Source organism: Dioscorea cayenensis, chromosome 4 (genome assembly GCF_009730915.1).
Source record: "Dioscorea cayenensis subsp. rotundata cultivar TDr96_F1 chromosome 4, TDr96_F1_v2_PseudoChromosome.rev07_lg8_w22 25.fasta, whole genome shotgun sequence".
Classification (NCBI taxonomy): domain Eukaryota; kingdom Viridiplantae; phylum Streptophyta; class Magnoliopsida; order Dioscoreales; family Dioscoreaceae; genus Dioscorea; species Dioscorea cayenensis.
In genome coordinates this window covers 4,796,141-4,813,869 of record NC_052474.1, presented here as the reverse complement: position 1 = coordinate 4,813,869, position 17,729 = coordinate 4,796,141, and the positions used below count along the sequence as shown (strand labels likewise).

Genomic DNA, 17,729 nt, shown 5'->3' with positions numbered 1-17,729 from the left:
TTAGTTAAGTAATATTCTGGGGAAGGTTTGATATTGTTTTGTGAGATAAGCGATCATAATATTTTCAAGGTTGTCAGACTCGGCCCGGGTAATGACCCGGCTAAGCGCAAGGGTCAAGGGTCAATGGGTTCGACCAGGTCGAACCGGGGTTGAACCGGAGTCAATAATAAAATATAAAAAAAATATTATAATAATTAATAATTAGCAAATATAATATTAAAACTATAATTATAATATAAAAAACTACTCAAATTTGATATTTAAATTGATAAATAACAATATATACAGTAGTGTTTTTTAATTATGTCACTTATTTTTATTTTTTTAAATATTTATAAATTTAATATATTAATATATAATTATTGAACTTCTCTCGGCATTATTTATTTATTTGTTTGTATTGGTTGATTTTATTAAAATAAATAAAAAATTTAATTCACTAATTATTATATCTCAATTGAGTTTTTATTTTATTTTAAATTCTTATATTTTTTATTTTATTAAAATATTTTATTTTTATATTTTATAATAAAGTTACACTCATTTATTGTTTTATTTTTTTAATAAATTTAAATTTTAGAAAGTAGGTAGATAATATATTAATAGATTTTATTTTTAAATGTTAATTTTTGTTGGTATGTTTATGATATATATATATATATATATATTGTAATTCTATTTATTGATTATAAATTATAAATTAATATTAATAAATATACACGATTTTGTGGTTTTTAATGAGAAAATAATAATAAATTATTAAATATTGTAAAAAAAAAATTTAAACATTGCGATCTGATTGACCCGGCCGCGGGTCAATCGGTTCCCGGTTAAACCGCCCAGGTCACCTGGTTAACACCGAGTTTTTTCATACCCGGTTCAATGGGGTATACCCGAGCCGGTCACATGGCCGGTTCCCGGTTTTTCCGATTGAACCGGCCGGACCGGTCCGGGTCTGACAACCTTGAATATTTTTGCTTTCTGTGCCGGTCTAACCAAGTTCGGATGGAAACCAAAACTTAATTGGCACGTGTAGTTCCTCTTTCCTTTTTTAAGCAATCTTGCATGAGCCTATGAATAACATAAGGCATAAATAAAAAGAAGATTAGATTGGTTTCGTTGACAAGTAACTCGGTAAACTTAGCTGAGATGCCATAAGAATTTTCTTGTGTTCATCTGCACAGTACTTGTCGTATGCCACACTTGAAGTTTTCATGAGTTGCTTCTGAGGTTGCTCTTGAATTATTAGCAGTAAGAAATTTCTTTTAGTGGCAAACTCTGCCAGAAACATTGGCAGTAAGTTCCTTAATTTTGTTTTTGTAGTTTTCATGAGTTGCTCCTGAAGTTGCTCTTGAAAACTTGTCTATAATCCTCTTTCTTATGGCATGGTGCCATTATGGTGGCTCAGCGTAGAACAGAGTAAATTGAGAAATCATAATTTTTTCACCTACTTGACCAAAAACAGTGGTCACAAAACATGAAAATACCATCCTTTCAGATTTATCTAATTGGTGTAATTTGTAAATTTTGTTTACAAGATGCTCCTACCCTTCAAATGAGATTGCATACAGTTTTGAGTCCCACCTGACCAGTAACACCTCAGGCATGCTTTCAAAAGATAATGGTAACCACCAAGGCCATTCCATTTGCATTTTGTCAAATAGAAGTTGGTAATCTATTGTTTTCCTTGATGTGCAGTGACTTATTGTGATGGCTTCACTCTAGCAGCCTTCCAAGGACAGCATACAAGCATCATGTTTGAATCTTTCATGTTCATTGCACAAAATGCTACACAGAAATATCTTGATCAATTGCCATTAGCATTATTCATTGGCCTGCACTGGGAATGAATGCTTATATATATGTATGTATATATTCATGTATTGTACACAAAGAATGCTAATGCCTCATAATGTTCTTGTCAGAAAATCGTTAACTGCAAGGTTTGCATCCCCATGAGGCACGGCATCATCAGGCTCTGGCATGTAAAGACTAGATGATGTCACCTGCAATGTAAAATATTCCCAGCAGTAAACTAGATGGTCAGAAAAGGAGGAACATGTACATAGTATCTGCACTACCATTAAAGATTGGAACCAAACCACACTGGATTTAATATATGGAAGCTATATCATATTGAACATCTCATTAAACCAAAAGTAATGTAAAGCAGGGCTGCACAAACATTTGGAAAACCAAACATCATATTTTACTAAGGTCAAATATCATTTAGTTGCCTGCTCTTATCCCAAAAATTGATGCTGATTATGGAATGAATATCTCATGCGAATCTCATGAAAGCTGAATCATTTTGCGTACATGTAAGATAAAACACACAGAAGGAAGAGACCTACCACGATGGATTATGAAGCATTTATGTTAGATACTCTATGTTCTTTCTTTTCTCTGTTTCCTCTTGACTTTTTTCCTGATTGTTTTGTCTTGTTAGTCTAGTTCTCTTGCTGTTTCCTTTTTCTCACATGAATAAATAGCTTTTAGAGCTCCTTTTCCCCCAAAAAAACAGACACACACACAGAAGGAAGGAACCCAATCTCATGTTATAATGCAAAATCCATAATTAAAGCATCACTCTATCAGATTAGAAGAAAATCTTCTGCAATACCTTGATCTGATAAAAGGAAATTTCATAGAATAATACTGGTGCCTAGCTTTAAAAATGGCATGTGTCCTCACATTCTTACTTCCTGAACTTCTGTTCCTAAAAAAACAATCATAATTTCTTTATACTGCTGCTGTTGCTCTAACAGACAAAGTATTGTTATATAGACTAAAAGGAAGCCCTTCCAGATTATTTTAATCACAGAAAATTATTTAAAATTTTTTACATATGGTAAATTTGTTGTTTGGCCTCTGACTATTTTTATATAGTAATCATGTTACAAATAGGCAACCAGCAAAATCTTCACTTCTGAGTAAATTATTATGTTCACAGTAATAGTTTCTAGGACCCAGTGAATTACCGTGAATCATATTATGCTGTCATGGTTAAGTTTCTAATATCAACTTAATACCATGTTATAAATTCAACTAACACTGTATAAAGGACAAATTTGGGATACCTTGGTGTCTATCAGTGATTCCCCATTACTGTCCATGATAAGAACCGCACCATGTGCCTTTAACCAATCTTCGCACTCAACTAGACCATCAGCAAGCTTGGTTGGACTTTCTTCTACAGGTGTTTTACTAGAGAATCTCAAAACCTTAGAGATGTATGAAACAGGGACTGTTGGGCGATATGATTTTGCCATGCATCTGAGAGCCTCAAATCTCATCTTCTCTACATGAAGACCTGCAAACAAGATGCCATCCACTCTGACCATTACAGTAGTAGCGCATCCAGAAAATAGAAATGACTGATTAAGAACAGGACAAACCCATGAGGCATGTATTCAAATTTGGAGCCCTTCCATATAGCCTAAAAAACTGAATATAGTTTCCAGACGAAACAGCTCTGCGAACTGCGAGGGCGTGCTTAACAGCTTCATTCTCTTTTGTTTCTGCTGATAACCTGAAAGTAAAAATACAAAATGTCATGAGCTGTGAAATATTGAATGTTGGTGGTAAGGGCATGAAGTACAAAAACATACTGACAGTTCTTAGGAGATAGCAATCCTTGATATAACCTAAACAGTCTTTTCAATATGCCTTGATATTTATACATTCATCCAGCTCATAGCTAGCTCTAAATTTTTCTATATGCATGCTGATACTTACATACTCGCGTCTGTGTATGCATATCTCTAGCACATAACTCTCTACTTACTACGGGTTTGTTATATCCATTCCAATAAATCAAGACATGCCACTCAAGGGAAAAGAATAAAAATTCCGCAATGAGACTAAAAAGCCATGTATAAATAGCTGAAATGAAGTGCATATTGGCGACGATTAATTTAGATGCTTGCATTTTATTCTACAATGTAAATACCTTGCCATTGTTGACAAAAGGTCTCTTTTGTTATTGGAGTGTAAAATCATACAAAGCAAATGGTAAGCAGAAAACTCCATGTAGCTCCCCTTGATTCCTTCCGCATAAAGGTTTTTCAATTGTGATTGACACTGCAAGATAGAACATAAAAGGATTGTCGTGTAAAGCAGAATAAACATAATGTAAGCAAGCTTTTGCCACAAAAATCAGTGTTAACCATAATTTTTATAACACCTATTCCTAGTAAGCATGGCAAATATTCAAAAGAAATTCTTGATACACAAAAGATAAGAGAGACCTATATCCTTCACCTATCAGTATCAGCCCTAAAAATGGAAAGGACTTCATAAGAGCCAAACACTTCTACATAACAAGACAGGAAAATAAATAGCAAGCCATTTCACAAAATATGCTGAGAATGAAGGATCAGAGAGTGTTAAAAACTTAACAAGACCATCTCCATCAATATAAGATAATTGCAATACCACTGAGGTCAGAGAAGTCCAAGCATGCAATATCATTGGTTACAACACTAGCTTTATTATCATTGTTGAATTGGAAAATACTTTCTAGGAAGTAAGAGCAAATAGATCAACTGTACACTTTAGTACTTTACAAACCAGAGAAATTTTGGCAATCACCATTACAACCATAATCCATGCAATTAAAGAATAGAAAGAAAACCAATCCACAGCATCATAATATAGATAAAATAGCAGGTGAGTTTTCATTAGATTGTAGGCTGCAAGCAAAATTACCATAAGTATGGTAATAGGCACCCACAGGCCACAGGTAGTGATTTAGAATAAAACTTTCAAATGTATAATAACCTGATTATATTCGGGCAAATCCCCAGCCTCAAGTGCCAGCCTTGCATGAGTTTCATACACCTACAAGAAAAAGGATCTAACTCAATCCCGAAAAGATAATATTAGAAGTTGAATATCCCGCAGATCTCAGAAAAACACTCAGGTCACGTGATATATATCAAAATAAAGAAAAGGTACTGCAAAAACCTTGACAGTTAACTCATTTTGAATTCGTTGAACTGTCAGATCCTGACGAATTGATTTAAGCTGGTCACATTTGTATAGGTAATTCTTTCCAGAAGCTTGAACCATCTGTAGAGCTTTCTCCAAGATATCTTCTGGCCTCACCTGCATTAAAGATGTCTCTTATTTAGCTAGAAACATTACAAATAGAAAAGGCACACTTCAATGAGACCAAGCATTATTTTTTTAATTTTGGAAAAAATATTAAGAACTACAAGGAAATCATTTAAAAGAACATTACACTGGCTGGATCAGGTGCAGATGTAAGCCGAAGATAGCGTTTCTCAACTTCTTGGCAAGTTCCTCTAACCGTGAGTGCATCCCGGTCAATATCTTCCACCACCTGATTATTGTTGTTATCACTTCTAACAGGCATCAAACCACTGGCTCGTCTTGGGTACAAATTTCCAGTTCCAGCAACTTTTGGACTGCAAGACTTCAACTCAACTGGGTGACTCCTTCCCTTTTCAAAGCGTTTAGATCGATGTTCACGTTTTTTCCTTTCCTCAGGTGAATTTGCCAGTGCAATGGCACTAGAGTAATATTTGGTCAAGCCTTGTTCCTTGTCACTGTCACTCGAAGCATTAGCATTTTCAGTTAAATCTGTGTCACCAAATCGTGGCTTCTTAACAGGTCTCTGTATAGTTTTATTAAAAGGGTTCTTCTGTTGAGATGCAAAAAATTTCAAACCACCCCAACCATTGTCCTTTGGATCATGCTTTCTGGTATCAGCCTGCACCTGTTAAGAACAAAAACAACAGCAATATTGGTTCTTGATGGCTTTAAAACCAATGCAAGACTCGAAATCAGCATGATGGAAATAAAACCAAGCACAGAAAAGATTGCAGGCAAGGCACAAATTAAGAAGCATTTAGCCTAGTCTAGTAGAATGGGAGACAAAACATTCATAAAATGAAGTCACAGCCACCTTGTCAGAGAAGTTTCAAGGAAGCCACTTTGTAACCTACGCCGAAAACAACCATTTTACTGGTAGGAAAATACTTAAGATGTTCTCTGTATCCCAATTCCCACTGTCTCCTTTGTACCTTTCATGTCTAGATTCCAGCCAATATGGGAAACCCACATCATGAGATACCAAACACTCCAATTCATCCAAAACAAGAATTTCATGGGTGCTACTGGTCCAAAAATAGACGCAAGAAAGGTGTAGGCAGAGATACCAAAGGCATGACTGAAGACATGTTTGTCTTGCAAAAACGTTAAAATGAGAAGAAGATGGTTCATGTCTTGAATAAGCCATAATTAGCATAACAGTCTCGTTGGTGATTCACTGGATTGCTTGTAAAGGGAAGATGGTGCAAATGACCAAGTTGTCTGGTTATGGCAGAATTAAGGTCATCAAGTGGGATGACAGTTTTTCGTCAAAAAGAAAGGTGTGATTCTAGTTGAACCTATCATAGTGATATCAGTTAAACGGCAACTATTGCATTTTTTAAAAGTAATGGTCACTCAATAGAATGTGTTAAAAACAAAGTGGATGATCCATTTGATGCAAAATTTCATCCTAAAAAGTGATCAACTTTAGGAATTCTTCTAAACTACTTTGTGACATGTATAATATTATATCACAAAGGCACAGACTCCCAGTGTTTAGCCTGACATCAGAAAGTACAATACATCGAACATTACCATTCTTTCTGTTTCAGAGATTTGATTCCCATTAGCATCCTTTACGGGTTCGTTACTCACTGATGCTATTTTCTCAACTAGCTTCTCCTCCGGAATAGGCTCCCAACGACTTTTACTGCGCTTTGTTGGGCTTCTTTTATGTGTTGGCAAAGAAGAAACAGGACCAGAACTCAACATATTGCTGCAAAAGGACAAATTCTTTGAAAGTCATTTGAAATAGTACATCACTTCTTTCATGAAAAGAAAGAACTTCACAATTAAATAGATGATTTCTCACAAAACATGCTGAAGCACAACAAACATTTTACGCAATTGGCATGAGTTTATGCAGTAGATTTGAGGTGGTAGCACCAGCAGAACACAAGATCTATTACTCTTTAGAATAGAGATGATTGCAACGTGTAATAAAATACAGAAGATAAATTGGAGTTATTAAAGTCTAGGACCGTTCATAAAGAATGCCTAGTCATCATTAAAAGGTTGAACAAGATCAAAACATACTTCTGATCAGCCTTGTCCGAAGTGGCAATATGCAAGGGGAAAAGAGGCTCAATATCCCAATTTCTTGTGAAAAGTGTTCCATCAGTAGATGATTTGGCGATCATCTGAACACAAACATAAAGAATCTGCTTAGTTAAATCAATAGCAACTAAAGAAAACCTTGAAATAAACAGCATGACTCGAGAATGATACCACCAATCTGAGTTCATTGAAAATTGATTTTTTGCCCACCACAAAACTTAATATAATTTGGCCTTCACCCAAAGTTTAAAATAGTTTGGGCTGTAACTAAACAAATAATATAATTGGATCGAGTGCCTAAGTATTAACAGGCAGAAGGCCAACAAACAAAATTTGATAAACAGAGCTCCTCCATCTAGGCTCCATTCTCTAGAAGTTGTCAATCATCTACCTCTAAATCACTGTTTCCCTGAAAGGAATATAATCTATCTATAACTACAATGGAATATATTTCATCTTCTGGTGCTGGCAGAACAATGAAATTAAAATGTGTCTACCAAAAGTTCTATAGCCATGGATGGATGCATCCATCTTTGTATAACACATGTATAACACATCAAGATCAGAAAATGAACAAAGAAAGCTTTTTTCCCTAGCAGTAAGGTAAGGTGGAAGTTATCTTGCCCTCTCTCATTCATGCTCAAAGAGTGGATAAAAAATTCCAGGCATTTTAGTTACCTCCGTGCCATCAATTTCATTATTCTCTATACATTGCTAAAAGAAGCCAATGAATATCTCTATTTGCCATTTGAATCATCAGAATCTTTACACTCAATCATTAATCCATGTCAAACCATTCCACAAACGCATCAAGAGGTGATAATCCTTGAGCATGAGGTCTGCAGCAATGGTAACTAAGAAAATTATTACTTTGATTTTACTTGTTATAACTCCAATACAAGATTTCCTTCACCAGACAATTAATGGGAATACAATTCTGAAATAGCTGTCTTCTTTATATCTTTATTGCTGTCATGCATGTAAGCATCTGAATGAGACAGTATTTATTTAATTTATTCTCTTAAAACCCAAAAACGTAAATAAAAACGAGCCACATAAAAGCTTTCAAGATAATGAACTTTAATAATAACAAACATCTCACAATATATAAAGTATGAGCAATAAATAGCAGACTATCCCTGAGAACTTATCCAAATTTGCTTTTCAGAAATTACTCATTCTTAAATAGCTAGACTTTAGCATACAGTTTTAACTCTTGTAAGCCTTTCATAATAAGTTCTTAGCATGGGCGTGATAGACAAAATAAAATCACATTGTAAGCATGGTGAATGCAAGAACAACTGACAAAAGATGCAGATTTGTGCTAACAAGGCATCCAAATATTAAAAATAAAACCCGTGATGTCATATTAAAAATGACTTCATTGCAGAAGATTACCTCCTTCATTAATTCTTGGTTAGCAGCTCTTTGTGCATCATCTTTGCAACGAGCAAACGTTCTCTCCACATAGGCACAAAGTGAAGGAGGGAATGTCCCCATCTAAGAACATCACAAAACCCCCAGATAGTATTAATTTTTAATGGGCAAGATTAAATCAGGCTTTCTCCTTGCATCTGTTAAATCAAACCAGAGCATTTTTGTAGAGATGCGATGTAAGATGGACACAAACATTAAACAAATATCTAAGATAAATACATGCTTCAACCATGAATATATTTTTGAACGAGGTTTCTCTGGACATGATCCATCTCCTATAGATAATTCCACATGAATGCAGCATATCAAGAAATTTGCCAATACAAGCAGCAAAAAATTAGCTTTTCTGGACATGATTCATCTACCATATACGCACTGTAGGAATGATAAGATCACCACCATTGAGGAATAGTACCCAGCAATTTCCATTGTAAGACAGCAATATAACAGTTCAAATTTATGAAAAATCAGTTTAAAAGTAGAGAATATATTCAGAAAAGATAACAAAACAAATTACATCAAAATTGCGTATCTACCTTCAATTATATAGCTAAACATTAACTTTTATGAGTTAAATCATAATTATAGCAAGATTAATGCTTAAAAATAAAAGAAAAAAAAAGTGTCCACCTTAATATTGGTCTCAGAATCATCATGAGAGGGCATTTTGTTATTAAGCTTAGGCACTGAGACACTAATGTAGGCTGGCTTTGGTGTCGCACTATTCATAGGGATTTCCTTCTCAGCTTTGGGCATGCCCAACAGCAAACTTGATGTAATTCTTGGATTTGTTGGAATTTGTATTTTGGGCATCCTACGAGTATCCATCATTGGCACTGTCTGCAAGGGTGGCTGAAAATTTTCAGAAATTTGATTAGTTGAAGACAGTTGTAAACTGGAACCTTGTATAATAGTAGTTTTTTGTTGATCTTCAGAGTAATCTGAAACAATATTTGTATCTGAAGGCTTTTGAAAATATGATGAGACTTGATTTATCTGTGTTGTCTGCAATGCTGGGGCCCTGGCTTCCAGTGCATTAAGATTCTGTCCTGCAATTTCAGGCGTCCCCTGCAAAAATAAAAATCATATTTATCTATGTAAATCAGAAAAAAAGATATATGTTTGCCTTATACAATAAAATTGGTGCCAACTAGTGTCAACTAATGATAATGAATTCACTAGTAATTTACAGATAATACAAGAAGTCAGCAACCAAAGAAAAATAAATCGAAGTTATTAGCATATTCTTAATTTGTTGAGTCTCGATGCTGAAACAGCTTCTTAATGCTCCTGGAAAAGTATGCCCAGGGAAAGCATTGATTTCCAGAAGGCATCTCCTAAGTTCAATCGTCAGTAGGTGTGCAACAATTTATAGTTATGGGCATTTAATAAAAGGACATTTTGTGCCATTTTGGAGAATGCTTTTTCAAAAGCTTCAATTAACAAGAAAGATTTTATAACAAGAGTAATTATCTTAAAAGCTTCAAATAAGAGATTTTAAAAAACAAAAAGGACATATAGAGTATTTTGCCAAATGCCTGTTTATAACTCTGGACTATTTATAGGAAGAAAAAGATGCTCAAATGTAAAGTGATGGCAGGGAACAGAACAATGACAAAAACTAGAAAATTAATGTTTTTTTAAACTGATATACCCATTTACTTGCCAGTTACTGCAAATGCAAGCAAAATATGATAAGAGTAGGCTGTGCTAATTAACAAATCATTCAAAGAAGTCAACCTGTATAGTGGGAAACGCAGAAGAGACAGAATCTCTTCTCCAAGATGTAGTCCCAGGTGGTGGAGGTTGGTTGTTAGCATATGAGTATCCTCCACCAACACCGTGAACTGGAGGATTAGTTGACAAGCTTTCAATTCCAGGAGCACTAACACTGGATGCTGGATGGTTATAATAACCAGGCCACTGATTATATTGATACTGCAAATGAGGATTATTTCCAGGTATACTACTACTGCTTTGACTTGAGCTCGCACAAGATGCCCCATAGCTTGGGTAATGCTGAGCATTGTAACTTCCAAAACTTCCATCATTCCACATATTGTTCTGATTATTGTAACTGTTGCTCTGGTATCCCGCCATAGTCTGATGATCACCAGTATTGTAGTAAGTGCCAGAATAACTTGTAGGACCCACAGAAGAGGCTGAATTCTGAAATGAGATAAGAGGCTGATAAGGAGCACCTGAATTTTGATTTGCCCCTACTTGATGAGAAGAAGAAACACAAGGTGACTGCTGATAACCATAATAGTAATTCGGATACTCTGTATTGTTATATGCATAAGGATTGGTAGGATTTCTATATGATGCATAACCATAATAATCTTGAGTTGCTGTTGTGGCCTCCAGACTTGATGAAGCTGGTGCATATGAAGCATCGTTTTTTCCAATCTGGGTGTTTCCCAAGACAGCCATTTCTTTTTGTGGATCAAAATTGTAGCCCGAACTAGGAGGGGTTCCATGACCAACGCCACTAGTAAATGCAGTAGGTTCCATAGCACAGCCAAAGTTCCTGATTGCAAGCACCAAAAAACATGATGACCAGGATTGAAACATGCATAATATCTCAAAAACTGTAGCTTGCTTCCAAAGTTCACAACAACAACAACAACAATAATAATACTTAAAGAAATAATTCTGGAACAATAAAAATCTAAAATACAGTTAGTCAAATAAACTAAATATTAATTCACGATTGGAACATAAAAAACTGAACTTACTATATAATATACATACAAACATAAACATGTACATTATACATACATACATATCTTTACAGGTTTATGAAATAAATTGTTTGCCCCATCTAAATGTATGCCTGTTGATGGTGGACTCCATTTGAGGGAAACAGCAAAAAATATTTCAAAGGTACATAGATTATTACAATCACTGCAAGATACAATGAATTGGCCTAGCCATTCAAAGGTATGTCCCATTTAATTTGCTCATTAATATATTAGAAAAAATAAGATTAAATAGAGAAGCCAACCTACTTAACAAGGGTAAAAAAAATTAGTAAAACCACAAACCAAAGCATGCACATGAATTAGATACATGTACTAAATTTAATTTATTAAGTCCCAAATGACGATAAAACCAGGTAAAAGTTGGCTATTAATTAGTTACATCTTATGTTGACTATTTTATAGAATACAAGCATCCAAAGCTTTAAATTACAATACTAAACCCACAAACAGGATAAGCCGAACTTTCCTATTCTACAAAATTTCTCTCCAAAAAATCTTTGAGCATCCTGCTCTCCTCGTTTGGCCTTAGAAGAAGAAGAAGAGATCCTCTGCTGCTACTGACAAATGTCATCTGTGACCAATGTCACATGTTCATACCATTTATATCAATTATATAGAGATCATGCACTTAAGTCTTAAACCTTCTTTGGTGTCCAACATCGTCAAATATAAAATTTTGCATATTGTATGCTATGTTGTAGTCCTTACGCTATAATATAAAAGGAAATAAAATAATTAAACCATACCCTACTCATGATTCTGATTCAAAAATTATCATATATTCTTATGGTGAAGTTAGTAATGCCTTTCTATACCCATAATTTCAAACCCATGATGACTATTATGGGATGAAGCGGTGCCAAGAACAAAGACAATCAAAATAATTAGAGTCAGTACTGACCATATCCATATCTCTTAACTCAATAAGCTCGCATACCGACAAATGAATCAAAAGCACAAGTATGTCAGATACAAAAACGGCAAATTAAATCCCTAAATCTTTCTAACCAATGCATGACGGATAATCCACCATGAACTTGATTAATAACATTGCTCACTATACGACGTTAGCAACTGTCATCTCCTCCTCGTTGATGATATCTTCTCTTCTCTCTCACTGGTTCTACCATAAATCAAGACCTATACCATTTGTGTGGAGATACCGCTCCCCAAAACGGGCCAAACCCAATTATCTCTTCACGCAAAGAAATCATTAGCCCTTTTCTCGCAGCTCCACTCCAAAATTTTCATGCTTTTTTCGGTACAAACAACGAAACAAACACTAATAAAGAGATAATTCATGTATGAAATATACATCTCTGACCCACTATATCATTCCAAAACATCTCACGGACAACATCCACCAAAACTCTAGATTTGCATTCACAAGCAATGCAACAGCCCCAGTCAACAAACTTCAATTCACAGGCCCACAAAACTTACAGAAACACAGATCAAGACATTCAGAAAATCAAGAACAACACAAGATTCAACCAAACAATATCACAATCCAAAAAAATCAAGGCCTCAAAGGCATCGAAAGCAAAACCCTTATTCGAATAAAATCAGGCAAAAACAAACAAGATCCGAAGCATCAAAACCTAAGTATAGATCCAGAGAGAAAAAGGAAGAGGATGAGAAGGGAGATTACCTTGGGGCGCGTGGCCAGGGATCGCTGACAAGCAGGACGGATGACGAAGAAGGCCGGACGAAAAGGGTTTGATGTAAGGGCGAGAAGAGGCAGCGGCGCAGGAGGCGAGGCTGGGGAGTTCGGCGCAGCGTCAGGGCGGGAGCGGCGAAGATCTCTCTGTCTCTCTGTCTCTCTGTCTCTCTGTCTCTCTCTCTTCTCTCTTCTCTCTTCTCTCGCTCGCGGAGGAGAACGGAGGCACAAGAGCACTTGCTCTCGAGAAGGAATTGTCGGCATTTATATTGAATTCAGGGCTGGGGATTAAGTCTAACCGGAAGACCGGGCGTTGGGTCCACTCGAGGTCCACTTGGCTCGGTCCAGTCTGGTTTGGAATTCCAAATTTACTACTATAAAAAAAAACCGATACTTGAACCGAACCTGAATTTGGGCTCGGTAATACCCCGCAGCTTGGAATTATTGAGTAATTATTATATTTTATTTAAATTTTAAATGATAAATTATTTGTTTAGAATAACGATTTTTTAATTAATTGCCATGGGTCTTCTGGCTAAAGTGTTTGTGTTTCACTGTGAATGTTGGTTTGAATCTCACTCACACGAAAGAAATGAACTAGTGTGTTGAAAATAATAACTTAATCTACATTTCTAACTCATGACTTATTCATATTACATAAAATAAATAAGTAAATAAATTTTTGTTTGGACTCCAAAGTATTTTATAATAGGCCATGTTACTAGATTTTTTTTGTTTTTTAAATATAGAACCGGGCTTTGAAATTTCATGAAAGCTATAAAAAATTAAATTGAAATATTATAAAAATATAGGGGATTAATTGATTTGAAAACATAGGTTTAGGACCTCTGGGGCTTAAATGCATAGTTGAAATTGTAATTTAAATAAATTTATGGTTGTTTTATAAATGTGACAAACATAACAATAGCATGCACGCAATAAAAAATTGATCATTTGGTTATTCACTTATGCACTTTCACTCAATAACAAAAGCATTTGGCTATAAAACCCTCTTCTATATTGGGGGCATTTTTATGGCACTTTGCGCATGAGGGGATCCATGTCCCCCACTGCTTGTGAGTAATATATTTTTGTCCATCATGAGTCAAAATAACCCTCCTCCACATATGAGCAAATGTTTTATCTATTAGGCTAGCTCAATATTAACATAGTATTTTTTGTTTTGTATGTGTTAATTTAATTTATTAGGGCAATAATATTAGCTCTGCATAATCAATGCATGTGTTAAGAGTATATTATATTTAGGTAATATAAAAGATTTTTTTAAAAAAAATCAATTTTATGCATAAACAGTATAATATTTATAAAAAAAAATTTGGCATAAGGCATAAATGTTCTGCTGGAATAAAGAAAGAATATATCTCTTACCTAGGTTTTAAAAAAGAAATATCTTTATATTTGAAAAAGTATATATATTGTTCACTGATTTATCCAACATAAAAGACTGTTAAATTTTATCCATATGAAGGCAATTGTCCCCTTACATACTTTACCGGCAACACCATATATGCGCATGCATACACGTGCACACAAATTCACTAACAATTAACAAATATTTAGTTTTGGCCCACGAGACTATGAGGTCTTCGACATTAACGATGGATGGGTGGTGGTTGGCCCAACTCAAAAAGCCCAACTCTGAAATATAGTTGTGTTCCTCTGATTTTCTTGTGGCCCATGCTTGCCCATTTGACATGGGTAAAAAAGAGTTCATCTTCTCTGGTTCTGGAACCAGGGAATACCCTAGTTCTAACCTATTATATTCTGACACGTGTCCCATGTGATATTATTATATTTTTTCTATTGTGATTGGGGACACGTGTCAAGTTTTAATAGGCTAGAACTAGGGTTTTTCCTGGTTTCAGAATCAGGGGAGATGAGTTCGGTAAAAAAACAGACAAACTCTCATTACCAATAAAAAAAATTTTGTCAGGCCGTGTTTTCATATTATTACACTTTTTTTTTCTAATTTTCTGATTATCTAATTAAAAATCACTTTTTTTTACTATTAGATTAGCTTGATTGTACACTTTCTGTGTTTTTTTTTTTTAAATTATGAATAAATTAGAAAGCGAAATAAAATACCAAATCTCAATAATCTATTATTGAGGTGGTTTGTGTTGTGCATGTATCCATCTAATTTTTTTAAAAGTATTATCATAAATACATATATAAGTCAAAGGAATCGGGCATACATCAAAAGTATTCACCTTGTATTAGATTTGAAGGTTATTAAGTTTGAGTCCTTCAGCTCACAATACATAAAATTCCCCGTGGGAGGTATACATGAGGAGCATTTTCTCTTTTCTCAAGTATTGTATGACATGGAAATTTATTTCCATAAAATTTACAAACTATTGTAACTTACGCACCTCTGATGTCATCTGCCTTATTGGTTTTCAATCCACTGGATTGTGAATGGTTGGTTAATTATAAACTTAAAATAAACCGGCCACTAGTTATGATACAGCAAGCAAGCATTATATCCAGGTGTGCTACTGCCTCTGACTTGAGCATGCTCAAGATGCACATGTGTTGTTTATAAATTAAAATCATTAATATATATTTGAATTCAATTCTAACAGCTACGATTTCATGAAACTAATAACTAGCAGCTCTTTAAGACCCAACCAACATTCTTCTCAAGTGTAAGCATGAGCATAGGCAGAGCATGTCTATTTATAGCTCCAAATCATGCTTATTATATAAAAGAATTGATCTTTAATAATAACATTAATAAATATTAATTATATATATACATCATCGCAATAATAATAGTGTAATGGTAAAACAGTAAACTCGATCCATATATGGTGATTTGTGCATATTATCAATAAAATAGACAAGCCATGCATGCATAATTTTTTTTTAAAGTATACCACACTGTTTCACCATGAGTGTGCAGATTCAACACTCCATCTCCCCTGGGACTTTTAGTGATATTAGTCCAAGCAAACCTTTGAACCAGAACTCAAGGCTTAAGTAATGGTGGATGCCAAGGCGCTAATTATCTTGATAAACATGCAGGTAAGAAGAGGTTTGTTAAATGATGTGTTTGTTTATCAGCACATGCATGGACATGGTTGCATGCCACAAGAGACAAGTGTGTGCTGCTTTGTTTCTAATGCTGGCTTGACTTGAATGATGCATGGGGACCAGTTCAGGCAGACAATGGCAATGAAAATATATATATTAAATCAAAGGACATGGTTCATGGGATCCTCGTGTTTTCTCGCTGGCAGCTGAGAAAGAGTTAGCCATGTCTCTTGCTATGCAGATCCGACTTAAGTTAAGGATATGTTGCGGCGGACACGACACGGAAGTCAGTTGTCAGTAATTATTTTAATTTTTTTGAGGATGCTTCCAATTGGATTATTTTTTTAGTTAAATAAAAAGGAAACACTAACAAATGATTGACCATGTAACTTATCCGACGCTGTAAAATAAATTTTTTTTTTTTACAAAAGTGGATAAATCAAAGAAACAGAATAAAAATACGGTCTCTCACTAGAAGTGAAGGAAATAAGAAAATAAGAAAAAAATACAAGCTAAGTAAAAAATGAAAACTGGAAAAAAAAAAAATGTCTGGTAACAAGGTCTTCCAAGTCAAAAGAGGGGCAAAAGACTACTCCTAGATTATGTTAGGCTTTGTATTGCCGGCGAGGTCTGCTCCTCTTGAGCTCAAAAAATTGAGATAACGTTTGATTCTTTGAGATGTGTATGTGCGGGAAAGTTGATGGGATCAGTTCCTGCGGAAATCCAAAAAAGAAGCAAATAATTTTAAACAAAAAATCAAGAATTATTTATTATTTATTTTTTATATGAAGAAGTGGATAAACAAGAATTACTATATATTATCAAATAAACAAAAATTACTATATATTTGTCTAGATTATCAGTGCATGCCCCAGATCTATATGCACTTTGTGCATTTGTTAAAAAATATATATATATATATATATATACACATGAAATTTGAACATTTTTCAGGAAAAACGATTTTTTTTTAAAAAAAAATACAGCACATAATAAACAACAGAAGTGTTATTAATGAAACTCCAAACAAAAAATATCACTAACACAGGATAGATAGCAAAAAAATTGAATGGTATATATTATTAATAAAAATAGTACTGTTCACAACTTACCAAACAGAGTCCGGCGTTTGGTTGAATGTAGTTGAAAATGCAGTGGATTTGTATTTACAAATCCTTGGATTTGATAATTCAGGAGAGTCAAATCCAGTGTTTGGTTAGATGTATTTGTAATACTGGATCACAGAATATTGTGTTTGGTTGAAGGGATTTGTAAATTTGGATTTAGAAAACATGTGTCTGATTTGATATAATAATTAATATATACATTATAAAATATACATTTAATTTTAAGTAAAATGAATTTAAATTTAAAATATTATTAGTAATTAATATAATTAATATAAACTTAATTTATTATAATAAAATATAATATATTAATTATTTATTAAAAAAATAAGTAATATAATGTAATAAATCAATTATATACTATATTACTAATATTAATTACACTATAATTATATTTTTATTTAATATTTTTTTATAAAAATATAATTATAGTGTAATTAATATCATGAGTAATTAACATAATTAATATATATTTAATTTATTATAATAAAAATATCATATATTAAT

General features: G+C 34.0%; 1 protein-coding gene across 2 annotated transcripts; it reads right to left on the bottom strand.

Annotated features, from left to right (window-relative positions):
* Nucleotides 1–1,478: 1,478 nt before the first annotated feature.
* Nucleotides 1,479–13,278, bottom strand: LOC120258320 (SAC3 family protein A). Of its 2 annotated transcripts, none has more exons than XM_039265688.1 (13): nucleotides 13,030–13,278; nucleotides 10,354–11,143; nucleotides 9,244–9,681; nucleotides 8,575–8,676; nucleotides 7,156–7,259; nucleotides 6,655–6,835; nucleotides 5,246–5,743; nucleotides 4,969–5,109; nucleotides 4,783–4,842; nucleotides 3,953–4,083; nucleotides 3,399–3,532; nucleotides 3,081–3,313; nucleotides 1,479–2,006 (listed from the first exon to the last, which is right to left on the bottom strand). In XM_039265688.1, exons 2-13 carry the CDS (start codon nucleotides 11,125–11,127, stop codon nucleotides 1,908–1,910), a joined length of 2,895 nt encoding a protein of 964 aa, XP_039121622.1. In that variant the 5' UTR covers nucleotides 11,128–11,143; nucleotides 13,030–13,278; the 3' UTR covers nucleotides 1,479–1,907. The 2 variants fall into 2 exon arrangements, with proteins under 2 accessions (XP_039121622.1, XP_039121623.1); XM_039265689.1 differs by lacking the exon at nucleotides 13,030–13,278 and having other exon boundaries at nucleotides 10,354–10,716; nucleotides 10,815–10,944.
* Nucleotides 13,279–17,729: the final 4,451 nt, after the last annotated feature.